The 18,859-nt window shown below is 32.9% G+C and overlaps 2 protein-coding genes across 5 annotated transcripts in view; one reads left to right on the forward strand and one right to left on the reverse strand.

The window, feature by feature from the left end:
* LOC130445134 (probable leucine--tRNA ligase, mitochondrial) overlaps positions 1-17,380 on the forward strand; it is a 54,981-nt gene extending 37,601 nt beyond the window's left edge. The window contains exon 11 of the mRNA XM_056780657.1: positions 17,117-17,380. The gene's annotated coding sequence lies outside the window, so the exon portion shown is untranslated. The remainder of the gene's footprint in view (positions 1-17,116) is intronic.
* The window catches only part of LOC130445133 (uncharacterized), a 430,540-nt gene that overhangs the window by 20,905 nt on the left and 390,776 nt on the right, over positions 1-18,859 (reverse strand). For all 4 annotated transcript variants that reach the window (XM_056780650.1, XM_056780651.1, XM_056780653.1 and 1 more), the window contains one exon: positions 14,431-14,615. In XM_056780650.1, coding sequence (XP_056636628.1) covers positions 14,431-14,615 — 185 coding nt within the window. The remainder of the gene's footprint in view (positions 1-14,430; positions 14,616-18,859) is intronic.

The raw sequence follows: 18,859 nt of genomic DNA on the forward strand, positions 1-18,859 counted from the left end.
GCTGCACAAGAAGAAATGCGACCGTTTTTTCTTGATTTCATTGCTCAAACGCTGCAATAAGTTCGTATAATACTCGTCGTTGATAGTTTTTCCTTTTTCAAAATAGTCAATGAAAATTATCCCACGCTCATACAAAAAAACCGACGCCTTGTCTGCAGATGGAACGGTCTTTGCCTTCTTTGTTCTCCTTTCCTGCTACCCATGGTTATGAAACGTTGCAAAAATTCGGCTTTATTTCTGTGAAACATTGCCAATCACTCGATAGAATCATTTCAAGACGCTGTTTTTGTTTTATGTGAGCAAACGCAGCACCTATCTAGCGCAAGCTCGCGCACTTTCAGTTGACGATTATCCAGTACCGCTTTGTGGATTTTCTTCAACATTTTTGGAGTCTTCACTTCATTTGGTCGACACTGCGAAGCTGGTCTTCGCAAGTTCACTGATAACCTTCACTATTGATGGCTGCCAAACAAATACTAAACAACATGAAGTCTTCAAACTTAAAACATATACTGTATAGATTGTGTATTTTCTAAAACTACTGCCATCTCTAGGTCAGGCCAGGATCCTCTATGATCATCCTTGTATAATGATATACATGGCATCAAGTCTAATGATTTTTTTTATTGAAACGTTTAGACCTACATTAGCATGTAACAATTGGCCCAATTATAAATGAAAACAATTATTTATCATCACGCCTAAAGTAGAAACTCGAATTCGACATATTCAGTATCAAAATGGATTGTGTGAAGCTACATAAGGATTAAATACTTGTTTTTAAAAGACACGCAAATGATATCTTGTTGTAATATTGATGTGTGACTATTAGACAAGTAGTTGATCTTTCATACCATGTGGTACATAATATATATATATATATATATATATATATATATATATATATATATATATATACTGCCGAAATCGAAAATCGAAATGAAAAACAAACTTTTTTGTAATATTAGTACCAGGAATATTAACAGATACACACAAACAAAACAAACACAAAAAGAGATTTGCAGTCGTTTTTTTTAACACAGTATAGATAAGACGGAAATTTTCTTCAAAGATTAGTACCAATAGATATGTTATGGATCAATCACTATAGAGACCTTTTGAATTATATATCACACCAGCAAGTGCGTTGTTGAAACTACCGAACAAGGCAACTCTTTGAATGATCATGATAGTATGTCATAAATAAATAAAGTACTGGTACTGTAAGTACACGCTTTGTGACTAATTTCTATTTACTTTTAATAACATTTTTGTTTTAATTTGCTTAAAGACCGATTGTATTTTTTAAAAAGATGGTGTCGCGTTTGAATTTCTTATTTATTAGAATAAAAATATATGCAGTAAAATGAGCCGGTCCTGAATAAATCCAAGACAGATAATCTAAGTATTGGTGTTGTTATAACGGGTTGGGTTATTTTTGATCTGAATTTCTCTCTTCTATCTAAACCAAAAGGAAGTGCACTCGCTTTTCTAAGCAATAGAGATTCTTATAATTTCATAGGCGCATCAATTAATGTAAATAAGACTTATACTGAGTTTCGTTTTTAATAGATTATTCTCCATATTATCGTAATGAAAGTGATGCAGATAAAGAAATAACTGTTATTAAGAACTAACTTCTTTCCAGGGTCATTTTTAATCATAGACGATAAGATCTATGCGTGAGAATCAAGTTAAGAACAAAAGTTTATAAGAATACGAATCATATCCACACAATTTTTTGCGCGTGGATTTTACTTAATATATTCTGATTATATAAGAATATACATAAAAATAAATGGGATTAGAATTTAAAAATATTTGCTTCTCACGAACTTACGGTGATTTGACAATGTTTGATTTTTGCGCCCAATCAATGTCGGTTTTCGAGGCGTTATTGGTGTAGAAAGATAAATAAGAGGGCGTGTAAGCAGTGTTTCTTGCATCGCTCGTTGTGTACGACATTTGGTGATTGAATATTACAGAGACATAACGTCTTTCATATCATTTTTCACTGTATCAATCTGTGCAAAATGGCTACAAGAGGTTGTAAACGAGATGCTGATTCGTTTGGTTATATTTGCAGCCAATTTATCAAAGTGAGGAAGAAAAAGTATGATTTAAGTACAAATTCAAAGATTTGTGAGGCATATCAAGCTTACTTTAATGTACGTGTCAAAAATCAATACAAAAAATGGGCTCCACCTGTATCATGTAACTCTTGCAGATACAATCTTGACAATGAGTTCATTTTCTCTTTTGTAATATAATTTTATATTATAATTTAATATAATTATTATATATCTAATATTATATAATTGCATGAACTAGGTTTACGTTACGTTACGTTTTATTGTAGGATGGTACCGAGGTGAGAAAACAGCAATGAAGCTTGCAGTGCCGATAATTTGGAGGGAACCCAGTGATCATTACACTGATTGTTATTTTTGTATTGTGAATCTACTAAAAATTCGAAGAATATAACTTATCCTACCATCCACATCTTCTCCAATACCACATACAGAAGAAAATTCTGTACATCGGTGTTCCATGTCATATATCTGAATGGCGTCTTTTTATTGATAGTTCAACTGAAAGTCTGAGAGCTATTCTAGTACACAATGGGAATCAAATTTCCATCGATTCCTTTAGCACATTTCGTACAACTCAAAGAGAGTTACGGCAATATTAAAATGCTACTTACTGCGATTAAATAAATGGAATAAAAGTGGGAAGTTATTGGTGATTTCAAGATGGTGTGTTTTTTGACAGAAATGCAAGGTGGTTCTACTAAACACTCTTGTTATCTATGTCTGTGGGATAGTAGAAATGATGCCGCTCACTATCGACTAAAACATTGGCCTGCACGTACTGAGCACGAAGTAGGAAAATACAATGTTAAACAGGAAGCAATTGTCGATCTCAAAACTATAATTATGCTACTATTGCATATTAAATTGGGTCTTATTAAATAATTTGTAAAGGCTGTTAATGTATGCATAAATATGCATGCATAAAGATTTCAAATATTTGAAAAATTTTTTTCCAAAGCTCTCAGAGACGAAAATTAACACTGGAATCATAAGGTCGATTGGCCGGGGAGGTCAATTTGCATAGCCACCCACCACGTTCCCCTGAATTAAATACAATGGATTCTTTTTTTTGTATATCTTAAAAGCTTGGTATATGCAATACCGGTAAACACAAGGAACGAAATAAACGATAGAATAAACTTCCATTGTGATACTATAAGGCAGAACCTCCGTAGACTCCGGGAGTATGTAGAAGTGTTTTTTTTTGTTTTAGTTGTAGGGTAACTAGCTAAATTTTTCTACATTTCAATTTTTTCCTTATGTAAGTAATACGATGTTCGACAGTATGCAGTTCACTTAAAAATGTTTCATTATGTTTAATATGTCTCATCATGGCGAACTGTTTCCTTGGCAAGTACAACAATCTAAAAATCTACATATCTGCTAAACAATGAATTTCATCGAGTTAAGCAAAGAGTACCTTTTGGTTAAAAATCGATTGAAAAATTTATTTTTGCAATCTTTATATTGTATTTTTTGTTCCTGTAAAAGTCTGTAAAAGTTACGGATAGTAAACAATTGGGCACGAGCCATTCCTGGCCTTCTTATAGTAGTTTAGAATTATTTATTCCGTCATACACACTACATGGACATACGTAATCATCTATTAAATATTCATGATGTTCGAATGTATAATTTAGAAAATATACTTGAATATAAGTTCTGATTTCGCAACTTTAAAGGTTTATAACTCAGAAACGAGGGATCGTATAAGAAATTATTTTCACATCATCTGCTCAATATAGCAGATCGACTCAATTAATCTAGGGATCTGTTTTTTAGTACTTCTACGGTGAACAGAAGATTGGCCTTTTTGAAAGGGTGGCAGTGAAGAAATCTCTTTTAAAGCGTCAAAATGAAATTAAGACGTTGCAGTGGGCTAAAGAACAAAAAAAAATAGAACGTATTAAAGCGGGAGAGAGTTTTATGGAGTGATGAGTCAAAGTTTGAAGCTTTAGGTCTAAGAAAATAGTTGGAAATTTGATAAAAGTTGAATGGATTTTGAAGAAAGGCTTTGAAAAAATATCAAAGGAAAACGTAGTACGTTCTGCCCAGCGTCAGAAAATTTATCTTACAGCATGATTAAGATCCCAAGCTTTCTCGAAGCTGTGCAATAAGTATTTGAAAGAATTGGAAAGGAAGAATATACTGAGAATAATGATTTGGCCTTCACAATCGCCCGACCTTAACAAGATAGAGTTGCTGTGAAAAAATTGGACAGGGAAGTCATAAAGCATTGTCCTAGTTCTCCTTTACATCTTTGGAATACTGTGAAAAAGGAATGGAACCAAATAGACGCCGATTTTTGTTGAAATTGTTACAGAGAATTACAAAATTGTGCAATAAGAGAAGTGGGTTACATCGATGAATTAAAAATTTAAATCTGTAACGATTCTAGTATTATTATATTACTATATTCTAGTCTACATATGTTTTTCAAAATATTAATTTCAAAATAGATCCTATTGTTTATATTTGTTGTGTATCACAAGCCAGTTTACGTGGCTGCCATTTTGAATTTTCAAAATTGGAAAACACCAACTTTTTTACAAACATCTCTATATTTTCCATATTATTGATACTATTTTATTAATGGACTGATATTTATCAAATTTGTAAGAACCAATTTCCTTATCAACAAAATAAATCTGGATACATCTCATATTTATTGGTTCACGCATAACGCTTTGCATATTTTAAAGTGACCTCAAAATGTAAACGTCATTCATTTCCGGGGAGATTTAGCCTTAAAAGTCCTTTTTCAATATTGATTGACGTTTTTATGTCTTACTTATAATTCACTCTACCTTTTCCTACCTTGAAACAGTTGAAATACTGTATCGGCTTTTTTCTATTCCTTTTGATATGGACCTTTCTAAATTTCTGCACTTCATCTATAATATAGCGGGATTGACATCTAATACTAATAATTTACGACGAGTCAATATGGAATAATTGAAAAATTGTCATTCTGTTTTAACTTGATGGTGTCGAAAATCGGTGGATAACAGTTAACTTTTTTTCATTCCTCAACTTTTAACTGAAAGGACAACACCGCTTCTGCGTATATTTTGTGGAAAAACCATCAGTCAAATCAAGGCTAACCCTGATAAATAGTATGTATTTAGGCCTAAATGATTTCTATTCGAAAAGGTCACTTGACAAAGTAAAATGGGTGTCGCTAATTTGCTCACAATGAACCACAAACATAATCGTTTGATATTGTTTAAGTGTAAAATGGACGATTTGTGCACCGTTTGATAACCCAGAATGAAGCGAGAATCCACTTCAACATGCCAGAAACCAAACACGGATGAATCGGTGCCAAAGAAATAAATAGTGGTGTTTATAAACTAAGAAACTTGTGTCGACGTTTTTTTATAAACCTGTATAATCCACATTTATTAACTTGGTAAGAGTGAAACAATAAATGGCGAACATTATGCAACCTTACTGGGTTAATTTAAGGATGCAAAAATGTTCGCATTTTGCAAAGAAAAACTTTATTGTATACCACAATAATGCATAGGTGCAGACATGAGAAAATTCTATAAATTAGGATACAAATCGCTCCTTCATCTACCATATTCGGGGATGGTCCCAGAAGTACTTGGCCTAACAAAAAAAAGCCAAAACTTATGGAAAAAATATATTTATTTTTCATCGTAATCTTTTTTTAGTTCTATATACTTTTTGCAGCGATGTTCAATAAGTTCGATACCATTTTTATAATAAGAATCGTCAAGTTTCTAAAAATAGTCATTAACTGCAGACATCACCTCGTTATTGTTGAAAAATCTTTGACCATCAACCATTTTTTCAAGTCTGGAAACAGAAAATGATCCGAAGAGGCTAAATCTGGCGATTAGTGTGCATGATGTAGAAATTTAAACTTTAATTCAATGATTTTGGTCATTGCAATAACAGATGTGTGAGTTAGTGCATAGTCTTGATGAAACAACACTTTCCTCTTAGCCAAATTCGACCGTTTTTTCCTTTATTTCTTCGCTCAAATGTTCGCATAATATTCGTCGTTGATAATTTTCCTTTTTCAAGATAGTCAATGGAAATTATCCCACTCGCATTCCAAAAAACCGACATCGTGGCCTGGCCTGCAGATGGAACGCGCTTTGTGTTCTTTGGAGCCAGTTCTCCTCTTTGAGTTTATTGTTTTGATTGTTTTTTTGTTACGGGTATGAAGTAACTGACGCAGTTTTCATCCAAAGTTATGAAACAGCGCAGAAATTCGGCTTTATTTCTGTGACACTTCTTCACGACGCTGTTTTAGTTCCATTGTGAACAAACGTGGCACCCATCATGCGCACAGCTCTCTCATGTCCAAATTTTCGGTTAATATGCGATATACTGCACCATTTGAATTGCCTACTAAATCTGCTAGCTCACGCATTTTCAGTCAACGAGCATCCAGTACCGCTTTATGGATTTTCTTCAACATTAAACTGTGTTACCCAATATTTTACTGTTGATAACGAAGGACCAGTCTCACCCAAAGTATAATCTAGTTTAGCTTTTATATTGGTTGGGGTAATGCCTTTTAAATAAAAGTATTGTATCACATAAAAATGACCAATTTTTTCCATGTTTACAAATTCACTGAAAACGCTCACTATTGATGGCTGGCAAACAAAAACTGAACAGCGTGGAGCCTTCAAATTTAAAACATATGCTATATAGATTGTGTACTTCATAATACAGTGGCATTTTTCAAGCAATTGCCCCGATTTTGGAAACGTTACTTGCACATAACCCTGTCAATTTAATACACTTCTCAAAGTATTTGAATTGGAATTGATGATAAAACGGTCATGGGTTTGCTGATCATTGAAGCATTCATCAGCTTAATTGAGATAGATTGAAACAATCTGTTGAAAATCATGCTTATCCCTTACTACCACTATTAAATCATCCGCATAGCATAAAACTGTGAATATAGCGCTGCTAAGAGGATTTTGTCCACTGTCAATGATTCCGCTTTGTGGATAACCTTTCACTTCAGTAACAATGGAAGTGTTTCCGTTTATTTCTGACGTTACTATACGATGTTAATGTCCTTTTGGTGGATTGATGTCAAGTGTTGTCATTAACTAGGTACTTCTAGTGGACTTGCCTTTCTTATAAGCAAATTGTTCAGTGTGAAGTAATTTTCTTGCGACAGCCAGGATTCTGAGGTTTTGTTTTACGGTTTACTTCATAGTTTCTAAAGAATAAGAAGGTGAGATTGATCGATCGATAAGATTTTGGTTGATCTTCCTGTCTTCTGTCTGTTTTTGGTATAAACACTACTCTTGCCTCTCACTATATTGCGGGTATGTAGCCTAGAATCAGGCTGGCTTCAAAAAGCTTCATTACTTCGAAGCAATGCAGGAAAAATGCTGTATTTCTTAGGTGATTTTCAGGGCTTGAAGCTCAATCGTCCACTTGATATTGTTTATTGAAATGTGTTTCCTGCCAGAATTTTGCTTTTCCTGCTAGGAACATTTGTCCCTTCATTCAGTATGCCAGAAGGTAATGCACCTGTATCACAAAACAATTTTCATTATATTGAAGTATCGAGTTTCATATGTATGTAGCTGATAAGGATATTAATATAGCAATTTCTTCAGCCGACAAATACAAAATTACTAATTAGAAGTTTGGCCATTGGAATTTAATAACTCGGAATTCTTGCGAAACAACTTCCGATTGGTTGATTTTATATCGAACATAATGTTTTCCGATTCAGTGACGATCGGCATATCCGTTCAATCTAGCAAGAGAAAAATGGACACTATAAAAATGGGATTGAAAAAATTTATCAATTTCCTCAATACTCTCAGTACTGGCATTTCGAATAACCTAAAAAGCAATTAATCCCAAGCGTATTACGGCTCTATCCTGTCAACGACCCTACCCTTTCAAATTCATCCATATTTCCCTAATTAGTTTAAAGGGTGAAGCCGGGAAGAGCGAATACAAGTTTAATTTCCCGCGGAAAATCCCGACTAATTTCGCGGGAATATCATGCACCATTATCATTCCCCTGATAAGCGTTGTTGACTAAATTCGTACCTGTTGTCATGGAGACCACATCTCTGCAATCCACCACTTTAATAATGTGATAATTAAGTTGTGCCCCCCGGGGTCACCTGTTCCCTCTCTTAAAATATAACGCCACTATATCACGTCCAGTGGCGCCAAAATCTCTTATTTATATCAATTTTTTGCTTACATCTAATAAATTAGGTTAGTTAATGGAGGATGGAACATATAGGACCAGAAATGTTACACCACACCAGGGGTTTTATATATTCAAGGTTTTAAACTTTTACTAAAATTTCGGCCGACAACCTTGGTAATCTTTCTCGTCTCTTTTTATCATGCACTGTTTTATAGTCAATCCGAGACGCTGGAAAAAGTTCTTGGAACAGTTTCAAAACAAAAATTGAGCACTTCAAGATATTCATGATTGGATATGGTTTTATGTTTTTCCAAAATATCCCCCATTAAGATGGATACACTTTTTCACGCGTTTGAAACAATTGTCGAAGCATTTTTTTCCTTCCGATTTAGATACCTCCAAAATATGATATGAACGCATCAATCGCTTCTTCAGGTGTAGAAAAACGTTTGACTGTTGAAAAACGTTTTTGTTTGAACCGATGTGTGAGAGCACGCATTGTCGTGGTGGAGAATGATTCGTCTACTGCGATTGGTTTTAATGATTTATTCGAACACTTCTGGCAAACAAATGCTAGAATACCGTTTAGAATTGACCGATCTCAATGCCCTGATGAAACGGTGGCGACATGTTTAGTTATTCTAAAAAAACAGGCGACCATTTGCTTCGAAGTGCTTCGCGCGCGAACAACTTTTGTAAGATATGGCTCGTTTGGAAAGTCCCATACAGGCGATTGTTGTATAGTTTCGGGATCATATACATAAATCCATGATTTTTTCAGCATTTCTTAGAACCAATCGACACCAGCTTGCTTTTGGGTGATTGTAAAATAATGTGGTATGCAATGCGAGTCTATTTTATAGACAAATGTTCATGTAATATTCAATGTATGCTAGAGGAACTAATGCTCAAGTATGCCTCAATCTCACGGTATGTCACATTATGATCTTGCGCTATCAATTTACGCACAGCATCGATGTTTTCTGGCACAAAAGCCAGTTTAGGACAACCATCACGAAATTCATCCTGTAGCGAAGTGCGACGACGATTGAGTTCGGAAAACCAGCGACGCTCGACATGATGACTCATTACCAAAAGTCGTAGCGAGTTAATCGGCACACTACTGTTGTTTTAATCCACGTCAAAAACCATAGAAAATCAACACATGAAAAAGTTCGCGATTTAATTCCATTTTTTGACCAAGATGAATGTTTCAAGTATGTATAAACAACTTAAACAGCACTCGTTTAACAACACGTTCTGAGTACTGAATACACTGTGTACACCAACACTCACAATTACATTGTCTGACGCTAACCAACTTATCGAAATGCAAGTTTACCTTCGTTTCTGAAGACGAAGTTATCCAAACGTGCGTTAGACAGTGTAGTGGTGTAAACAGTGTATTCCAGCTTAGTACGTTCTGAGTATATTCACCATTAAAAATGTCAAACTTTATAATGGCAATGTCAGATTTGACATATTCACATCATTGTTGCCATATCTCAAAACTTAAGTAACAACCCTCGTATTATATTATAAAACCGACGAAGTTAATAAAAGGCTTCTGACTTGTATTACCACCTGAAGCCTCATTTCATTTTTTTTTGCTTGAAAATTTTGACAAATCTTAGCGATAGAAAATTGAATTGTACATATATGTAATTCGGTCTCTCAAGTTATTTCGTTTTGACTTACCTCTAACCATAATTTCTGAAAATTGTCACTTGAGTAGTAAACGGAAATCGGAGCATACTATCATGCTGAGAATTATATAAGTATATCCGAGAGGGTAAAAAAAATTAAAGTTTCTGAAAGATGCCCCAGACGATAAACATTTGTTGTCAAAGGTAAAAAATTCATTATTGGATTAAGCGGGGCTTGCCGTAAACAAGAACTTAGAAATTTAAAAATGCAACACATTCAGGACCTGGGAAAATCCTTGATAATTGATATTTCAGATTCTAAAACTAAAACCAGACGTTCATTTGTAGTACCAGAAACGTTTTATATCACATGTCAAAAATATATGAATTTGCTGAAATGGAACTTCCTTTATTTTTTAATTACAGAAATGGAAAATGCATAAAATGGGGGTAAATACAATCGGTAATACACCACGTAAAATTGCTGAATATCTTGAGCTGCCGGAACCAAAGCAATATACCGGCCATTGTTTCAGAAGATCATCAGCCACTATGTTAGTTGATGCAGGAGGTGATATGCTATCATTAAAACGAATTGATGTCTGGTAATCTTATACAGTAGCGGAAGGCTATGTGTATCAATCTCTTAAAAATAAAAATGACAACGCATTACGAATATCGAAGTCAATTACCAATTATCAATATTCGTCTTCTGATGTAACGAACAGTACTACAATTATAAATAACCGTTCATCATCATTAAATAATAAGGCACAATCCATTTACAATAATTGTTAAATTGTTATTAACAACTATTATAATTAAGTTTAAATAATTGCGATGTTTTTGATTTAATGGAAAAAAATGAATGGCTGTAGAAAAAGTATAGTAAGAGTTTTAAGCCCATTACGCAAATATAAAATTTATGCACTTGCCGCTGCGCGAATGCATAAATTTTTTTACTTCATGCGTAATGTTTTACTTACAACTCTGGTTAGGTAATATTCTATTTTATACTAATACCACAGAAATATATACATAGCTCCTAACCAACTTCTCATATCCCAAAAAATGACGAACTCAAAAAGTGCTGCAACACTACCACCATCGACACTATAACTATTGATGAGGACCTAAAATCTATTTTTCATTGTTTCATTCTATAAAAATCATAAGGATTTTTTTGTCATAAATTATTTATATGATCCTTCGGCCAAATGAAATTTCAAATATAAAATTAGCTTCGATAGCTGAATGATTCGTGAACGCGCGAATAAAACATCAAGGGACAGAAATGTGTAGAAAAATATCCGAAAAAAAAATGTTACTTTCTAATAATTAACTAAAAAGTTGGCCGTTAAGTTATCATGGATACTAACGTTCAATATGATAAAGTTCAAATGGTTGTTATGTGTGAAAAAATAGTTGAGGAACAACAGTAATACCATAAAGTGTGGGCAAAATCGTAGATAATTTTTACGAAATTCTAATCATTACTTTGTCTCGTGAATATAAACGAAAATTACATAAAATCTTTCAAAGGTAATTTTTGGTGGATTCTGCCCTGTTGTTTCCTCTGCAGTGCTTGAATAAAACAAGTTTTTTTGTGTTGTTTGGCGTGGCTTACAGAATGCTTGTATTCAATTGGAACTGGGTTGAGTTATTAAATTAAACAAGGTGTTATCGTACAGTAGAACTGCGACTATATTGTTCTCCTTCGTTTATCATTTGCCCAATATCGTTATTGTAATCGTATAATGGAAATTTTTACCATAACACTTCCAGATATAGAGGAATATATTATGTTCGTGTGAACTACGTCCCTGTTTTATATCTACATGCATATAAAGCCAAAAAACAAAACCCAAGAACAATAATTTTATCTTAATACTTCCAATTTGTTTTTATTGCCAAAATTTCACCAACTGAAATAGTCGGGTACGGTTTGATGCCGAAAGTCTACATAAGATTTGACATCAAGATAAACATTAAGATTCAGTGCTCGTATGCAAACTGTATGTTACAATTATCTCTTTAAAAGATCTCTTTACCTTTGAGACTAAGCAATTAAGATAGAAAATGGGGAAAGAGAAGCCCGAAATATTTTTGTATTCAGAATGGGTCACCACATATGCAAGAGTTTTAGTCATGTGGGAAAATTTTGGTAACAATATTTTGACTTTTTAATATTTATCATGAAGTGTTGTAATCTCCTCGGTGGCTGGAAGAAGATAGTTTCGTTATACGAGCCGGTCTTCCTTAACCGGATCTCAGAATTTATTTTTATACTAATTTAACAACAAATAGATTTCATGCCTTTGATCAATAGAAAGGAAAAAGTATGACATTGCCTTTTTCATAATAATTTTTTTTGATGATGATTTATTTTATATTTTCATCTTCTTCTCTTTAATTTCACTCAAAATATGTAATTTTTCAAGAGAATTGGGCAGTAAAGATAATTTGTATTCGTAATTCATGTAATAAGAGGCGAAAAAAAAAACAGAAAAACAGAAATATGTACGAGGTTTTATCAAAAACACTCATATTCTCATGTGGTTTGAAAAGCTGTGATATGTTCGAACACCAACCGGTTTGACAATCTGTTACTATAGTCGGTTTACTTAGATCGTGTTTGCACTATCTATTTTAAAATATACAACTGGAACGACGCATTGAAAGTTTATTTAAACTCTGAAGAAGTTCCGGGAAATATTAAAATTTATCTATGGTGATGATGCAGTAAACTTGAAGAACCAAATGTAAATCTACAAAAAGAGGAGATGCTCGTTTCTTTAAACAAGTAATTGGGGGAGCATTTGCAAAAATAAGCGAAAAAAGAGACCTTAAAAACTAAAAACTGCTTCCTGTATCATGATAACGCCAAGGGTCGTTCTTGATTGACGAATTTTTGGCCACTACAAGCCTTTCTGTGTGTTCACGTCTAGCTTACTAACCAGATATAATACCATACAAATTCTAGTTATTTTTTAAAATATTAGATTTAGAAAAACCTTCTAGATATGCTTCCAGTTACGGATTCAAAGATAAGTGCAAAAACTTCGTATATACAACTCACACAATCTCACACAAAAGTCTCTAATCATTCCAATATAGGCATGCGAAACTCTGATTGCTGACGCCTCAGATTACACGTGTTCTGTTTAGTGATACATTTTTGTTAACGGTAGTACTTTGAAGGATTATCGATTAATTTTTTTTACTTTTTTCTTCATAAAATAATTCGTCGTATTTTTATCGGTCCTCCTACTTGTGCCAATAGTTTTTTCCGGAGAAGAAAAAATAGCAGTTTTATTTTGAATTACATTTCATACTAATATCCATAAACTAAATGGTACCCGCTCCCTCGCGCACTTTTGTATAATTACAAACTCGCCCACCGTGAAGCCGGGCCTGTCCTAATATGGTTTCGAAGATTTAGTTTGGCGGGTGAGTCGGGACTTTTTTTGTCTGTTTACCTTGTGGCAATTTCTAAGAATGCCATTTTGTTTGTTGGCGGCAATATAGAGGTTTCAAAGATTCGAAGGTTTCTGAAGGTGATATTGATATATAAAACGAGGGTCTAGCATCCGTAACTCTCGGTGTTGCAGGTTTTCTGCGGTTTCCCTGCAACCCGGTGAAGCGGTTCTCCAGACAAATGGCCGACGATAGGGAGTAACGCAGCCGCAGCTGTACCCGCCTGCTCCCTTTTAAATTTGAAATAAATAAAAAATAAAAAAAGTAAACATAAAAACAAAATTTTTTCAAAACATCAAAAAAGGGCCGTTTTGCTTGCAAGTTCCCTCTCGCTTTCTTCTAGTCAAAATCTCCGCTTTTTTCTTCCAGAAAAGTTAAGCAATCACAACCCCATGCAACCACGACAACCCCCTGCAGAGGAGCAATTCCTATATCAGGGCCCCCGTCCACAATTTGATGGCATAGCGGATACATTGAGACAGTAACAAGTGAACTAAACGATGTATCCGAATAAATTGGATGTTAAGTTAGTACATAGATATTTGTGAATATTTAAGCCAATCATAAGCCCAATTAATAAATTGGGTGATGATTTGTAAATTGATATTGAAAACCTTTTTATAAACAACCTTATCCCCTCTTCACCCCTTGAAGGTGAACACACCAAAAATCCCTACATATATGTTCATTACTTTTTAATATCTTGTGCATACACAAAATTAGAAGACTCCAAAATTTCCGGACTTTCAAACGAATTCTCATCCTCTATTTAAATCTCTGATGAGTGGAAAATCCAACAACCCTTCTTATTGAAAAGTAACGTTACAAAATGAGCATACTGTCCAAATTTCGTGATTTCAGTGGTTTCCGATGTGCGATGATGAATCAGTCAGTAAGGACATGTCCTTTTATATATTGGGATCAAGTACGGAAGCTAATACAATGAGAGATGAAAACAAAAAATTGTTAACACTGTGGCACTCGATCTCATCCGAATACTACCTTATTCTAGGACTTGATGAACTTTTTCACTTACCTATCATGAGTAAAGATACGGTGAGATGATCTCGACCAGATGGTCTCATGGCCCCCAATGCCGTACCAACCAAAACGCAGCAGACAGCAACTAAAGCTATAAGTGCGATGAACCACCTCAGCGAACCCGGTTTCCATGAAAGAAATCCACAACATCCTTTAGGTGGATCTTCCGAAAATCGCCCTCTGCAATGAAAGTACATATTATTAATTAAAACAAATCAGATAATTACAAGAAAAGTGAGGATATAGAGAAAAATAAATAAATAAATAAATATAGAGAATAATGAATAACATAACAAGATTTAAAATAAATTTCTATATAAAATAATTCGCCAACCCTATCGAAATAATTATGTATAAATGTTATAAATATTTTGATGACGGTTGAAATTCTGCCGAAACATGTTTCTATAAATAAATGTTATCTCTGATATTCGACGAAATAAATTAAATTTAACCACTGAAAATTAAAACATTATAATTTATCGGTACATTGTCCTGATTTTAGGACTGATTTAATTGAAAATGAATTTTTAAATCTATAAAAAATATTGACGTTTCGACCTGTTCGGTTTTTATCACCTAAAATATGAATGTGAAATGAAAATCTGTTTAAACCACATTAAAAATTTTAAACATTTTACTCTCAGTTGGCTTATCTCAAAAACAAGTAGTATCCCCCAATTAAATTGTTCATAGTTATATTAAAATTTATAAATATATATAAATGAAATAGATTTATAAATTTGACTCAAATTGTTCATGTCTTTTTTAATATTTCATGGTTTGTTATTGCAGTTTTTTTATCGTACTGATGACTTTTTAAGCTATTTTCCAAATACTGAGTTGTCTGCCCTATGCAAACAGCTTGATAGTGATTGTGACACTTTTTCCATAAAGCAGACATCTCAGTAATAGAGCTGAAATTAACAAACTATAAAATTTTATACAAACGTACATTGAATTATAAAAATTCAAAAAATCTTGACGCTGAGTCAAATACATAGCAACGAGAAAGTTATCAATGTTAAAAAAGATCTACAATTTAAGTAAAATTTATATTTCTATAAATATCAATGCAATTGTGAATAATTTGAATACGGATTGCTACTTATTTTGATGATAACTAAAAAATTAATTAGTGTGGTCAAAACAGATTTTTATTTTGATATTTATGTTGTAGATGATCAAATCAATGAATTTTGAAGTTATGCAAATTGTCATTTTTCAATCGAAAGAGACCTAAAAACAATAAGATTTATCAACAAAAATTTATATCGAGGTATATATCATAAAACCAATGATGAATAGTTATGGGTCCTTCTGGATGTTAATACCACGTCATCTACCTAATGGTCAAGACGAGGTCGAATAAATCGGAATACGATCCAAGGTGGAACTAAAGATTAAGCTCCAACTTATCAAAGCCACCTTCATCCCCATCATAATGTACGCATTAACAACGTGAGGTTAAACTACCAAGAGTTATCGTGAAAAGCTTCAAGTTCAGCAGAACATCAGCATATGAAAAAAAAAGGAACACCTCTTAGTTCATCAGGATTAACAAAATTTACCGGGAGTTGGATCAAAAGAAGATTCAAGACGGAAGATAGGAAGATAGGTATTGAAAATGTTGTAAAACGATTCTTAAGTAAGAAATAACTAATCAATTAACCCCTTAACTCGTACGAGTTAATTAGGGCCGCGTTTTATATAATTTTTCAGACTAGAATATAATCGAGAATTGATAATTTTTGTACTTTTTCATTTTTTTTGCGGGAAAAATGTTTTAAAATGTGTTTTTTTTTACACAAAAAAGTGATTTTCTTGACATTAAGTGAGATAATGAATTATTCATGATAGATTAGTATAATTATAGCAATTTTAATATGAACAGTGAAAGTATGATACTCTAAAATTGTTACTCAAGTCGAACCGGAATAATTTTTTATGCTTTACAATTATCAAGGTGGTTCGCATTTCAATAGAAATCATTTGTTTGCCAAATAGTGGAAAGTATATTTAGAAACTTTTCGCAACAATTATCGCGATTGTTTTTTTACTTATTAAATCCTCTATTTTATATTATAAATAAATTAAATTTACGCAGCAACAACACAAGTAAACTACCGAATTTTGAATTTTTTTCGAGGAAAATGACAACAACATAATTTCAATTACGGTGAAAATGATAAGTACATGCCGCTTTAACCCTTTAAGGACGAGTCTTCGCTTACTTGCTGGACGAATTACGTCATTATGTATGTTTCAACATAACTATTAACAATAACAATTATGCATATTAATAAATCTCCAAATGGAAAATGAAGTAGAGGTCAATCACAAAAATAATGGAGTGACAACCTAGAGCCAGGATGAGGAAAGATATCGAAGAAAGAACAGGAACGATTATGGAAGAAAGAAGAAAAAATAAAATATATTTTGAAAACTTGTATAATAAAATCCATAGATATTTAATTGCAAATAAATTATTTCACATCTAGGTATTTGTACATAATTTTACCTTCTATTGGTATTATATTATGTTTATAATATTAAGATTTGCTTTGGAAACAAACTGATTTTTAGAAGCTTTTAGTCCACTTGCGATGTACACTATTGGTCAAAAGTTTCTGCCCACCCCATAATCTATTCATTAAATTTGAAATAATACACTTTTCCAGCAGGAGCTTTGGCAATAGAAAACGTTCAGGACGGCCTCAAAAACACACGACCGCTGAAGGAAACATAATCGAAGATTCACAGGCTCAGGGATGGCAGCTCAGATCAATGAATCTATTGATCTATCTTTGAGTACCTCTACAGTGAAAGTAAGAGAAGCTGGCCTGTTTGGAAGGTGGCATAGAAGAAATCTCTTTTGAGACTGTAGTTTTATTATTACTATATTTTTGTCTACATATGTTCTTTAAAATATAAATATCAAAATCGATAGTATTGTTTTTATTTGTTGTGTATCACGCAAACTATAAATTAACAATTAAATTTCGAAGCATATATCTTCTACCAATAGAGCTTAAATTTTTGTATACACTTTTTGTTTAGATGCATGTGAAGTCATTATAAAACTAACCAAACTTTACAAATTCACTGAAACCTCATTTCATTCAAATTTATGAAAGTCCAGCTTTCACTTCACTTGTAGTCGATTTATTTTCGCCAGAGAGTTTTTCAATACCTGATAAATCCCAGATTCAATTTCGCACAAAAAAGTATATAGCTGTAGAAATTATAATTCTTTCTCTTTTATAAATTAAATTTTTGGAAAGATTTCTGTTATTATAATATTGAGTTCATTAGCTCTAAATTCTGTTAAACCTTCATTAAAATCATTTAGTTCAAAAAATGTGAGTGAAAAACCGTTAACATTAGTCATAATGAGGGGATGTAAATATGTAAATTACCTCTCAGCGTGTCATACAGGGTGTTTCTATATTCGACCGACAACGCTCAACCACAGAGAGATCTCAATTCATTTTGATACGAATAGGAACCCTTACGGGACCTAGTTGCTGAGATATAGGGTGTTCAAAATTTTAAATCAAAATTTGCCATAAATCAAGAACAACTTTAATTTTTTTTTCAAATTTGGTGACCAATATGCTCCTTAACAGAGTAATATTTTGACATAAACAAACTTTGGAAAAATTGTTGCGAGCTGTCAGGGTTAGTTGTCACTTTTATCCCCCTATTTTTACGCCACTGGAGCAAATTCTTTTTTTTTTGTTTGTTTTAAATTGCCTGATTATTTTTAATTAAAAAACTAATAACCTTTTATGGAGCTAAAATGACCGCTGTAGAAATTTGCGTTTAAGCAAATTTTTTATTTTGATTTAAAATTTTGGGCACCCTATATCTCAGCAACTAGACCCCGTAAGGATTCGTATTCTTATATCAAAATGAATCATTTATTGATATGTCTCTGTGGTAGAGCGTTCGAATATAGAAACACCCTGTATATTTGCAGTATTTACAAGAGCACTATCAATGATTGGTAATAGAGAAACTTTCTTTTATGAAAATGAAAAATTTATAAAGTTCGCAGCAAAGTTTGTGGCACACATCTCAAATACGAACAAATAAAAAAAGACATCATAAAGATTGAATATAATAATCAAAAAATACGGTTTCATACTTATCAAAGCGTAACGGTGTGACAAGTAATAATTTTCAATAATCCCTGCTCGACTTTCACAGTTTTGCCAATTAGCAACCGTTATGATATAGAATAATATAATGAATAGATAATACAGGGTGTAAAAAAAGCATTTTTCCTATTTTTCTAATAACTCTTATAAACTGTCGTTACATTTGACACGAATGAAGAAATGAATGCCCAGGTAAGAATTTTATATATTCAGAATATACGGTTTGAATAACCATTTTTAATACTCTAACAAGGTTACATA

This window comes from Diorhabda sublineata, chromosome 6, assembly GCF_026230105.1.
Source record: "Diorhabda sublineata isolate icDioSubl1.1 chromosome 6, icDioSubl1.1, whole genome shotgun sequence".
Classification (NCBI taxonomy): Eukaryota; Metazoa; Arthropoda; class Insecta; order Coleoptera; family Chrysomelidae; genus Diorhabda; species Diorhabda sublineata.